Source organism: Mesocricetus auratus, unplaced genomic scaffold, assembly GCF_017639785.1.
Source record: "Mesocricetus auratus isolate SY011 unplaced genomic scaffold, BCM_Maur_2.0 Super-Scaffold_100024, whole genome shotgun sequence".
NCBI classification, from domain to species: Eukaryota; Metazoa; Chordata; class Mammalia; order Rodentia; family Cricetidae; genus Mesocricetus; species Mesocricetus auratus.
This window is the reverse complement of record NW_024429205.1, coordinates 6,803,723-6,815,850: the sequence shown is the minus strand read 5'-3', so window position 1 is coordinate 6,815,850 and position 12,128 is coordinate 6,803,723. Positions and strand designations below refer to the sequence as shown.

General features: G+C 48.8%; 1 protein-coding gene across 1 annotated transcript; it reads right to left on the bottom strand.

Moving 5' to 3' along the window:
* Positions 1 to 405: 405 nt before the first annotated feature.
* Rrm2 (ribonucleotide reductase regulatory subunit M2) lies at positions 406 to 7,993 on the bottom strand. The gene is made up of 10 exons (XM_040730884.1): positions 7,817 to 7,993; positions 7,609 to 7,683; positions 7,152 to 7,298; positions 6,776 to 6,892; positions 5,469 to 5,602; positions 4,200 to 4,294; positions 3,940 to 4,073; positions 2,484 to 2,588; positions 2,279 to 2,392; positions 406 to 2,168 (listed from the first exon to the last, which is right to left on the bottom strand). The coding sequence occupies exons 1-10, from the start codon at positions 7,913 to 7,915 to the stop codon at positions 2,016 to 2,018; spliced, it is 1,173 nt and encodes a 390-aa protein (XP_040586818.1). The 5' UTR covers positions 7,916 to 7,993; the 3' UTR covers positions 406 to 2,015.
* Positions 7,994 to 12,128: the final 4,135 nt, after the last annotated feature.

The window sequence follows — 12,128 nt, the reverse complement described above, 5'->3', positions numbered from 1 at the left end:
GGCTGAAGCTAGCCTGGGCTATAGACATACACAGAGGCCCAGGGTCTATCTATCCCCTACACATCCTATGTAAGAAGAGGATAATCTCTCCCAGAGCTGACAAAGAGCAAATATGCCCCTTAGCCTCAATGACAAACTTTCTAAAATCAAAATGTAAATTTTACCCAAAGAGGGCTGGAGAGATGGCTCAGAGGTTAAGAGCACTGACTGCTCTTCCAGAGGTCCTGAGTTCAATTCCCAGCAACCACATGGTGGCTCACAACCATCCATAATGAGATCTGGTGCCCTCTTTCTGGCCTGCATACATACAGACAGAACACTGTATACATAATAACTAAATCTTAAAAAAAATTTACCCAAAGAACCGATGTGGAGATCAGTCTCAGTTAAATTATAACACTCGTATGCCACGCAATTGAGTTTATTAATTTTAGGTAACAATAATTTAATAGGTACAAAGCATCTCATATTACAAATGTATACAATAAAGAAAACGGATCAAGGGTTAAACAGCTGGAACACATCAGCATCAGTTAACAAGGAGGTTAAGAGACCAATGGGAGTTACTCCAAGTATCAACCATGCTTACTTTTGTTTTGGTTTTTTAAGACAGTTCCTCTTATGTAACCTCCAACTGGCCTCAAACTCACCAGGTGAATAATGGATTGTTTCCTAAACACAAACAGATTAACAATGCACATAAAAGCAGATTTTGCTGTTAGTTGTATCTATTGGTCTGACAAGAATGTGAATGGACATACAAAACAGCCCATACAGTACTGGTTTCTGGTTTAGGAATTCAGGCATGGTGGCACAAACCTTAATACCAGTATTTGGGAGACATAGGCAAGTCTGAGAGGCTTAACTGGTCTACACAAGTTCTAAGACTAGTCAGTTTTTTAAAGACCCAGTCTTAAAAAAAAGAAAAAAACTACCACGTGACACTCAAATTTAGGCAAATTCCAGAATTTACAGTACTATCTTAGCATTTGCAAACTTCAAGATAATACTGAACAATTAAGAAAATAAAACATAAACCAGGTAAACCCCAATAAAAGACAATGTAAGTGGATGAAATTTCAATCGTACCTGTTCAACACAATCTAAAATATCCAGCTTCTTTTAGGAGCCGACTTCAGCCCTGGCTTTACCACTGACAAAAATCAAGACTATGAACAGGTCACTATTGAAAACCCTATTTACCTTTCAAGACTCTGCACTAACTAGAAATGGGGCAAAGTACAACTTGGGGGGAGAAAAAATAACTACTGCTTTTCAGACAAATGGGAGACTGGGCCTGGGCCAAGCGTCCCAAATCCTGCCCAAGTTTCCAGTGACTCCAAGTTGGAGGTTCTATGAATCGGGAGATGCCCTGATCCATGGGGTCAGGCACACTGTGTACATGACTAGCACCAGCGGGCTAATGCCTAGATCACACAGTTTTGACCTCAAAGCTGCTGAAGGAGCATTTCAATCCACTGAAGAACAGAGCTTGGAAACGATGTGCCTCCTCACTCACTTCTGAGTCACTTACATGTTAATCAGCTGCCATCGGCGGTGAACAGAACACTTGGTGTTTGGTCTCTTCCCCTCGACAGTACTATGTTTGTGTGCAAAGTGCCAGTTCTATTTACAAACTTGTTAAGTAAACTCTAGAGAGTCCGCAGGCAGTGGTGAATGAGGCTGACATCTTTAAACAGCTTTGTGGCAACTAAATGCTTAATCCGGCTGGCTGGAGGGTCGCCTCTCACAAAGCCTGGATGGATGCCGCTGTTAGTGCTTGGAGGCCAAAGGTGACCACACTACTCACAAAAGCCAAGGCCAGGATCTCCCCTAAGAATCCAAGTACCTTGTTTAAACACAGCTAGCAAAAGAAAAAGGACCGACCCACTGAGGTAGCTACACAGATTTTAGACACCGGTTTACAAATTTAATGGCAATTCATGGTGTAGCCAGTTGTTTTTGCTGTTTTTGACAAGGCGAGAAAAACGATCCGCAAAGAGCAGTCAGCTTACTTAGAAGTCTGCATCCAAGGTAAAAGAATTATCTGTTGAATTCGACATCACCCCCATCCTCTGATACTCGCCTACTCGCTTCTCAAAGAAGTTTGTCTTTCCTTCTAATGAAATATTTTCCATGAAGTCAAATGGATTTTCTACTTTGAAAATCTGAAATGGAACATCAAGACATAAATGCTGAAAACAAGCTACAAAAAAAAAAAAAAAAAAGGTGGGGAAGGGAAGAAGGAAGAAGGGAGGGGGGGAAGGGAAGGCCATACCTTGTTGAACCCCAGCTCCAGCATAAGCCTGTCTGCCACGAATTCGATATACTGCTTCATCAGAGTGCAGTTCATCCCGATGAGCTTCACGGGCAAGGCCTCCGTGAGGAACTCCTGGAGGCCAAGCAAAGCTTCAGCACCCTGAAGCCCCGGGGACCCCCCCCCCTTCCAGCAAGAGCAACAACCACCCACACACGTCACCCACCTGCTCTATCCTCACTGCGTTGGTAATTATTTCTCGTACTCTCTGCTCCGACGGCTTGTGTACCAGGTGCTTGAACATCAGGCAGGCAAAGTCACAATGTAAGCCCTGGAAGGCAAAGTTCAAGATCACGGTGAGGTGGAAGACTCCCACTGTTTACACGTGTGGACGAAAACTGCTTTATCCATCTTTGCAGTCTCACGCAACTTGTCTGGCCACATGGGAGTATTTGGCTTGTCCAAAGAAAGGTATTTAAGCCAGGTACAGCGGTATATACCTGCATGAATGACACCCATGACTTTACAGTGTTCCAGAACAGCTAGACTGCAGCCTGGCAAAACACTAAACAATACGGCAACAACAAAATCCAGGGAAATAAAACAGGTGGCCTGAGCATGGTGGCGCAGGCCTTTAATCCTAGCACTTGGGGGAGACAGGAAGGCAGGTCCCTGAGTTCCAGGCCAGCATGGCCTACAGAGTGAGTTCTAGGAGAGCTAGGGCTGTTAAGAACAGGCTGTTACAGTTAAACAGGTGTTTACTGCCAATTGTGATGCCAAGGAGCGGGCTATCCCAAATCAAGGCCCTCAAAGCTACCACCTACTACAGCATAGGAATAGGCCTATACGCTTCTGATACCCCAATCTTTGCTCAGGTTTCTCCACAGCTTGTAACAAGGAGGATCACTTAGCATTTACATGCTCAGGAAGGAATTAGATGGTTTCGAACGAAGTAAACTTGTGACTCAGCACAGCACGATCTAGTAAGTCTCAGGGAGACATTCACCTTCCCTGCCTGCCTGCCCACTAGCTCCAGGGGTGGTCGGGTGCCTGCCCCTCCTATCTTTCCTCAGTCTATTTCAAGCAGCTACAGGAGCCCAAGGGAACTCTCAGCTCAGAGGCCTTACCAATTTAACTTGGAAGCACAAAGACACACAAAGGATCGCTTGTGATACCCTAAAAATTCCATTCAGAGCTTTCAGCTTTGGCACTCAAGCCTGCAGGACAATAGGAATATGTACCAGGACACGGGTAGTTTCAATACGTCACTTAAGGTATTTTCTTCCTTGCCGAGTTGTAGTGGATACGGGGCTGGGAATGTGGCTCAGTGGCAGAATAATTGCCTAGAAAGCATGAGACCCTGGGTTGGGTTCCCAAGACTTGAGATGGCTCAGCAGTCACGAGGAGCATCTACTGCTCTTGCAAAGGAGCCCGACTCAGTTCCCACCACCTACACAGACGGACGGACACACGGACGGACACACACACACACACACACACACACACAACCATCCGTAACTCCAGTTGGGCATACCACATTCCTTCCCTTTTGTCCTCCACAGGCAACACTCAGGCACAAGGAATGCTTGCTTTGAGGTTGGCTATGCCTCCTCTCTCAGGTCCCTGTCAGTGGATACGAGAGCACGCAGCTGGGAGCCGCAGACCAGTTATTCAGGACTCACCTCGTCTCTGCTGATAAGCTCATTGGAAAAGGTAAGGCCCGGCATCAGTCCCCGCTTCTTGAGCCAGAATATTGACGCGAAGGAGCCAGAGAAGAAGATCCCCTCCACGGCAGCGAAGGCCACAACGCGCTCTCCTAGAAGAGGCAACGCCAAAAGGATCCCAGTGAGGGCCTGGTGTTCTTAGTGTGGGCCGGCAACCCGGTGGCATTACTTGGACAAGTCAAAGTGCGGGGCTTCAGGAGGGAACAAAGTGCCCTTACCATACGTAGCCTCTTTGTCCCCAATCCAGCGCAAGGCCCAGTCAGCCTTCTTTTTCACACAGGGCATCGTTTCAATAGCATTGAAGAGATACTCCCTGGAGGCAGAAGTGCAGCATGAGCTATGATGCCACAGACCCCCGGCGGCAGCACAGCAGCTGCAGTGTAGGCCCAATCGCTTCTTCCCACGTCACCTCTCCACCCTGGGGCTGAGTGGCCACGCTAACCCTGACTTTCCACCCTCTACCCCCATAACATAAAAGCCTTCTTTTTTTTTTGGTTTTTCGAGACAGGGTTTCTCTGTGGCTTTGGAGGCTGTCCTGGAACTAGAGCTCTTGTAGACCAGGCTGGCCTCGAACTCACAGAGATCCGCCTGCCTCTGCCTCCCAAGTGCTGGGATTAAAGGCGTGTACCACCAACGCCTGCCTCGTAAAAGCCTTCTTTATTTTCCTGTAATCCCCTAGTGGGGAGAGAGATTTCACTCTGGTCTAAAGTTAATCTCTTCACTCAGTATTGTCAAGAGTGGGCAATCCCCCCCATTTCTACTTCATTTTTTACAACCATTTGTAGCCACGTTTTATTTATTTATCTATGTATTTATTTGTGAGACATGTTGAGTGCTCTATCTGCACATACACCTGCACGACAGAAGAGGGCACCTCAGATCCCACTAAGATGGTTGTGAGCCATCATGTGGTTGCTGGGAATTGGACTCAGGTCTTCTGGAAGAGTTGTCAGTGCTCTTGGCCGCTGAGTCATCTCTCCTGCCCAGAAGCCACGTTTTAAAATTATTTCTATGTATGAGTGTTATATCTGAATATGCCTTTGTACCAGATGTATGTAATACCTGCGGTGGCCAGAAGGGGGCATCACATCTCCCTGTAACTGGAGTTAAAAGTCGTGAGCTGCCCCAAACCCGACTAAGTGGGGGCAAGGAACCAAAACTAGGTCATTTGAAAGCCACCGGCGCTCCTAACGACTTAGTCATCCCTCCATGCCCTGGTTGGTTTGGTTTTAGAGGCAGTATCTCATCTGGCTAGCTTTTGTATTCTTGGCAATGCTGGGGCTGGTCTCTGGGATTACAGGCATGAGCTACCACACACTGAATCTTATTTCAGTGAGTAACTAATAGAGTGCCCTTGGCTCAGAGGCAATCACGATTAAGGGCACTAGAAATAGCTACAGTCCTAGTCATTCTGCCTAGGTTCCCTTTATGAACAAAAATACTTGAAGTAAGTCCTGAGTATCTTAGCATACCACACGAATACCCACCTCTCCTTGGAATCTTTAATGTAAGTGTCAATAAGGAGACTGTACATCTCAGAATGTATGTTTTCCATGGCAATTTGGAAGCCATAGAAACAGCGGGCCTCTGTAACTTGAACTTCTTGGCTAAATCGCTCCACCTAGTGGTAATAAAATAAACCAAAGTTAAAACCTGAAAAAACTACTAATTGCATCACCTTCTTCCCCTTTGAGCTTGCTGGGATTAATCCCAGCCCTCAGGCACCAGCAAGCAGAAATCTTTGTATGAGGCCATCTTGGTCCATTTACTGAGTCCTAGGCCAGCCAGGATTAGTAAGAATTTGTTTCAAAAATATAAAACAAAAAACAAGTTTGCTCCAACTCTGCAATAAAGTTCATTATTTTATGTCAATGTTCAACTTACCATCAGGAAATATATAACTCCTATTTTTCTGGGGTTTTGTTTTGCTTTGGTTTTTTTCTGTTTTCTTTTTAGTTTTTCAAGACAAGGTTTCTCTGTATTGCTTTTGAAGTTGTCCTGGAACTCAATCTGTAGACCAGGCTGGCCTCAAACTCACAGAGATCCCCCTGTTTCTGCCTCCCAAGTGCTGGGATTAAAGGCATGAGCCACCAATGCCTGGCCCTTTTCTGGTTTTTTAACAAACTGTTAATTTTGAGTTATGAGACAGGGTTTCTCTGTGCAATAGTCCTGGCTGTCCTGGAACTCGTTCTGTAGACCAGACTGGCCTTGAATTCAGAGATCCGCCTGCCTCTGGGTATGCACCACCACTGTCCAGTCTAAGACTATTTAATTGCACAGTGTTTTACCTGCCATGTATGTCCACTGCACCAGACCCAGTGAGAATTGAGTTAAAGTGCTCTTAACCTCTAAGCCTCTCTCCGGGCTCCACAGGACCTAACATTTTATTATTCAATCATTCTCTTTTAGTTAATCCACTTATAAAGAAATATGCAACCAAATTATTATAGAAAGCCACACAAAAAGATAAGTGGTAGGTACAAAGAGAAAACTTATCACTGCAACTTAACAGGAAAAACTAAGATGAATACTAACATTCACAGTTCTTTAAGACTATTTTACTTGTGTCTGTCTGCCTTTACTTGGTTATGCGCATGTACAGGCCAATGGGAGTAGTCAGATCCCCTGGAGCAGATGTACCAAGCAGATGTGAAGGCTCCCAATATGGACACTCACGACAGGCAGGAAGCGTGTTAACCTTGTAGCAGAGTTACCTCTCCAGCCTCCATTCACAGCAGAAGATAAAAATCACACAGGTCTTTAACTGAATTACAGGTATGTCACACAAACTCACCAAGTTTTCATTGACTATGCCGTCACTGGCCGCAAAGAAGGCCAGAACATGAGATATGAAATGTTTCTCATCGGGTTTCAGAGCTTCCCAGTGCTGAATATCTTTGGAAAGGTCCACCTGAAGTTTAAAAGTTTACAGTTTTACCAGGAGTTCCTCTCTCCATCACGTAGGCATGTGCATGCGCGCTCACACACACTCTTAAAACGAAAGTCCCCACACCATATGCTGACCTTCCCTCACATCCAGAATTCCCTCTGCTCACAAAAAGACCCACACCTCTGTGAGCAACCATTCCCGAGCTTGATCTAGGCACATCCCAGCTAGGATGGCCATGCAGGGGCCTGGGGACACCCCAAGTCCTTGAACGACGGATTACCTCCTCAGCCGTCCAGAAGGAGGCCTCAGCTTTCTTGTACATCTGCCAGATGTCATGGTATTCGATGGGGAAGACAACGAAGCGGCGGGGATTCTCTCTCAGTAAGGGCTCGTCCTCCACGCTGGGGTTGGGAGACGCTTTACTCTCCTGCGGGGTGAGAAAAAGCCACCCCCCAAAATGCCAGTCAACCACAGGGGCTTGCTAGTGTCTCCCATCACATCAAGTACTTTTCAGCGGCTGGCAGTTCCTCGTGCGGATCGCTGTCACACCGCATGCCATTGTTACCCTCCTAACGGGGCGGCCGACCCAGGGAGGACATTCTCAGGAGACACTTTGGCGGGAAAGAGGAGAGGCAGACAGACAGCTGGGACAATGCAGCTTTGGCGCCAACGGAGGACGCCCTCTGCTGGCAGCCCCGAGGACACCCACCTCCGCCTCACACGGGCCACTCACTCACCGGCTCGGCGGCGTCCTGGAGGAGTCTCCTCGCCACCTTGCTGGCCAGGACGCGGGTCTCGCTCAGGCTCGGGGGCTGCAGGGACACAGGCGCGTGCGTCAGCGCCGGCGGGAGCCCCGCGCCCTCCTCCCGGGGTCCGGGAACCCACACCTTGCCAGACGCCCCCACCCCCACCGCGCGCAACCCGAAGCCCGGGGCGCGAGCTCACCGTGTTCTCCTTGTCGGCCAGGTTGAGGCGCTTCAGCGGCGACACCTGCAGCTGCTGCTGGTCGGCGATGGTGGCGAGAGGGGCGCGGACGGAGAACATGGCGAGCGAGAGCAGCGGCCGGAGCGGCGGAGAGCGAGAGGAGCAGCCGGAACCAGGAGCGCCGGCGACGACCCCCGCGGCACCTTTTAAAAGGCCCGCCGGAGGCGCGCGCGGGGGAGGGGGCGTGGCCGGCGCCGGCCCCGCCCACCGGAGCTTCCCATTGGCCGCCGCTAGCCCCACTGACGTGCGAGCGCGGGAGATTTGGGTCCCGCCGCCGGCCTTCCGCACAAAAGTCCTGCAGGGAGTCTGCGCCTCCTCCCGGGCGCGCGGGCGCTCGCGGGGCCGGAACAGTTTGGGGTTGCGAGGGGCTCGCCCATTGGAGAGCATGGGGCGTCGTCGCCGAGGTCGGTGCCAGGGCTGGCCAAACGCTGCCTTGACTGTCTTTGCGTCCCTAGGGTGGGGGTGCGGGGAATCCGGCTAGGACCGAGCAGTCTGGGGAGTGGGGAGCTGCCGAGCCCCGCAATTCCAATCTCGTGACCTGGTTTCTTAAAGATTCGGGGTCCCCCAGCCATGGAGGTCCTTAAACGAGGGTTCCCGTAAAAAGGAGTTGCAAGCCTTCAAGCTCACTAAAGGGGCACGGGGACAGCTTATGGGTATAGTGTCAGCCGTGTGTCCCCCGTGACCCACTTGTCTTAAAAGTTGCAAGTCGAACAAAAAAAAAATCCAGAACGTTCAGAGGATGATTACGAGTCAAACGTTCATTTTACGACTCTCTGGGCTGGGTCCAGTAGTCGGAAGACGAATTTGAAAAATTCCTGTGGTGAGGGTGGAGACAGGAACTCCCGCTCTCATCTGGTTTTGTAGCTGGCTTTCTGATTCGCCCTGGGGAAGGGCACCAAGATTCCAGAGATAAATGCAGAAAAGGGAACGCTGAGATCCCGGGAAGAGACGGACACCCTCGGGGGTGAGGGAGGCTCCCCGCGGCTTGTGTCGCTAGTTCTCGAACTGCGTATGTGGTGGAAAGTCACTGAACAAAAAAGGGCAGCTCAAACTTGAGGTAGGCAGCTCTGCTACTGCCTGCCCCACCGGCTGCTCTCTCTGCAGCTACTACTAAGATATAAATACGTAGAACAAACGTCGTCAGTCACACAAACGCACGCGCCAGTATCCATCCCCAAAACAACCGGCTTCCCCAGCCCCCTTCAAAACCATCTTAATGTCCTGGACTGGCCTCAAACTCCACATAAAGTTCAGGATGACCTTGACCCAAAGTTCCCGTCTCTCCCTCCCACGTGCCGGCATCACAAGTGAGCAATTTATGTGGTGCTGGGGACAAAACCCAGGACTTCTTCCATGGTAATGGGCCAGCCATTATCGATAAATATTAAATATTTTTTGTTAATGGTCTGGTGCCATTATCACCTCTAGCAAATATGTATATAAATATATGCACATATATATACATATATATCATATTCTACTTTTCAGTTATCAGTATGCGAGGGCCGCCTTTGGTTGCTCTAACTCCTGGTGTCCTCGGCACAAATGAGGTCCTGACTAGTAAAATAACCCCCATCCGTTGAAGAAAGGGGGGGGGGGCGGAAGGTCGCCGCCATTCTCTCCTCCCGGATGGCAATCTCGCAGAGACTCTTCCTCCCGCCGAGCGGGCAGAGCTAAGTGGGCAGCCCCGCCTCCACTTCCCCGCGCCCCGACCTGTCAGCAGCTGCGCGCTTCTGCATCTGGCGCCAGTTTTGACCTCTGCTGCCTGATTGGTCGGCTCCGCTTCAATCAACAGCGCAAGCCCCGCCCACCCCTCCGGGGTCACTCCAGGAGCTGGGCTCGTCAGCGTCCAGACGACCGGAGGTGGGGAAAGGGAGTCCCGGGGAGATCGAGGGCCTCCCGCAAATCCACGCAGCAGTCTGCCTCAGACACACAAACATAGGCACAGCACCCTCAGCCCCTGCCCAGCAGGCCCAGGTCATGCACATCTTTAATCCAGGTGGAAAGGGAAGATAGCATTTTTAGGCCTGTTTTATAGGTAAGGAAATAAAGGCCAGAGAGACATGGAAACGACCCGAGGCCACACAGCACCATGAGTCACCACTAAATCCTCTTCTACTCCTGTTGTTGTTTGGAAGTTTATTTTGTGTGAGATGTGGAAGCCACTAGTGTGAAAGTCAGAGGCCAACTTGTTGGATCTCTCGTATTCTGCAGGGTCCCAGGGATGGAACTCATGAAGGTAGGCTTAGCTGCTGAGCCATCTTGCCAGACACACACACACACACACACACACACACACACACACACACACACACACACACACACACACTCCCAACATTGAGAAAAAAGTGAGCAGCCCTGGATGTCAACGTGCCTTTAATCCCAGCATCATTCATTTAAGACTACATAAAGAGGCCCTGTCCCCACCCCACCCCACCCCAAAAATAAAAATAAAAAAGAAAGCAAGAAAAAAACGAACGGGGGGGGAGCGGTGGTGGCACATGCTTCTGATCCCAGTACTCCGGAGATAGAGGCAGGCAGATCTCTGTAAGTACAAGGCCAGCCTGGTCTACACAGTGAGTTCCAGGACAGCAGGACTGTTTTCACAAAGAAACCCTGTCTTGAAAACCAAACCAACTAACCCAAACAAACGAACAAACAAACAAAAACCCTGATTCTCCTGGGCTCATTCACCAGTGCTGTTTGCCTTACCCTCTTCTGGGCATGTGTGAAGTTCCTTGTTTTCTTCCGAGCCCTTGAAAGTGACTTGTGCCTGAAGTGGTGCCACTTGCTCTTAATGCCAGCAACTTTGGTTTTTATTAGGAGCGTTCCCAACGTAGAGAGAAGGTGAACTGGGGGAGATGGCCCACACCTTTACTCCCAGCACTTGGAGGCAGATCTCTGTCATGTAGAGGCTAGCCTGGTCTACAGAGCGAGTTCCAAGCTAGCTTAGGCTACATAGTGGGACCTGATCTCTGAATATATCAGTAAGAAAGAAAGAATTTAGGGAATGGGAGAGCCGGTCAAATGGTTATGAGTACTTGCTGCTCTGTCGGAGGACATGTGTTCGGTTCCCATCACCCATGTGGTGGCTCACAAACATCTGAGACTCTAGTTCCAAGGGATCCAACATCCTTTTCTAACCTCCTGGGGCACCATCATACATGGTTAAAGTAATAACCTGTTGCCAAAGTGACTAACAGTGAGAGTGGCTTCAGTCTAAGGCTGGACACTTGGATGTGCTTGCAGAGTACTTTTTGTGCAAGCTTGAGGTGGCGCCTGCCAGCCTGTTTCTGGCAGCACATGTGATAGTACAAGCCCTTCCTTCATAGCCTCCTGCCTTCGTGTATCAATGAGAGCTGAGCAGCAACTCCAGTTTGATCTTGGCATCTTACATTTTTTTTCACAACTGAATACCAGATTATATTGCGAATTGTTAATTTTCTTGGCTATAGATATTATAGCATTGTGATGTTAGAGAATAGCTTTAATTTTAGGATCAATCTGTTGAAATGCTGAATAGTAAAGGGGTATCATCTATAATTCTTTTTTTGGTTTGGTCTGGTTTTTTCAGACAGGCTTTCTCTGTGTAACAGCCTTGGCTGTCCTGGAACTCACATGTAGACCAGGCTTGCCTCAAAAATCACAGAGATCCACCTGCCTCTGCCTTCCAAGTGCTGAAGATCAAAGGTGTGTGCCACCACCACCTGCCCTGCAATTCAATTTTTTTTAAAGCAGGGTCTCTCTATGTAGCCCTGGCTAGCCTAGAACTCATTATATAGGCCGGGCCGACCTTGAACAAACAGAGATCTGACTGCCTCTGCCTTCTGGGATCAAAGGTATGCATCACCATCCTCAGCTTACAGATCACTTATTTCTTTTTACTTTATTTTAGATTTACTTTATTTTATGTGTATGAGTGTTTTGCCTACAGGTATGTATGCCTGAAGAGGCCAGAAGAAGGTGTTGGATCCCCTGGAACTGGAGTTAATAGCCACTGTTACCTACCATGTTGGTGTTGAGAACTGAACCCAAGTCCTCTGTAAGATCATCAAGTGCTCTTAACCACTGAGTCATCTCTCCAGCCCCAACACTTTAGTCGAAGAAGAAGAAGGAGAAGGAGAAGGAGAAGGAGAAGGAGAAGGAGAAGGAGAAGGAGAAGAAGAAGAAGAAGAAGAAGAAGAAGAAGAAGAAGAAGAAGAAGAAGAAGAAGAAGAAGAAGAAGAAGAAGAAGAAGAAACCCTTATTTATTTAAAACAGGATCTTATGTTTC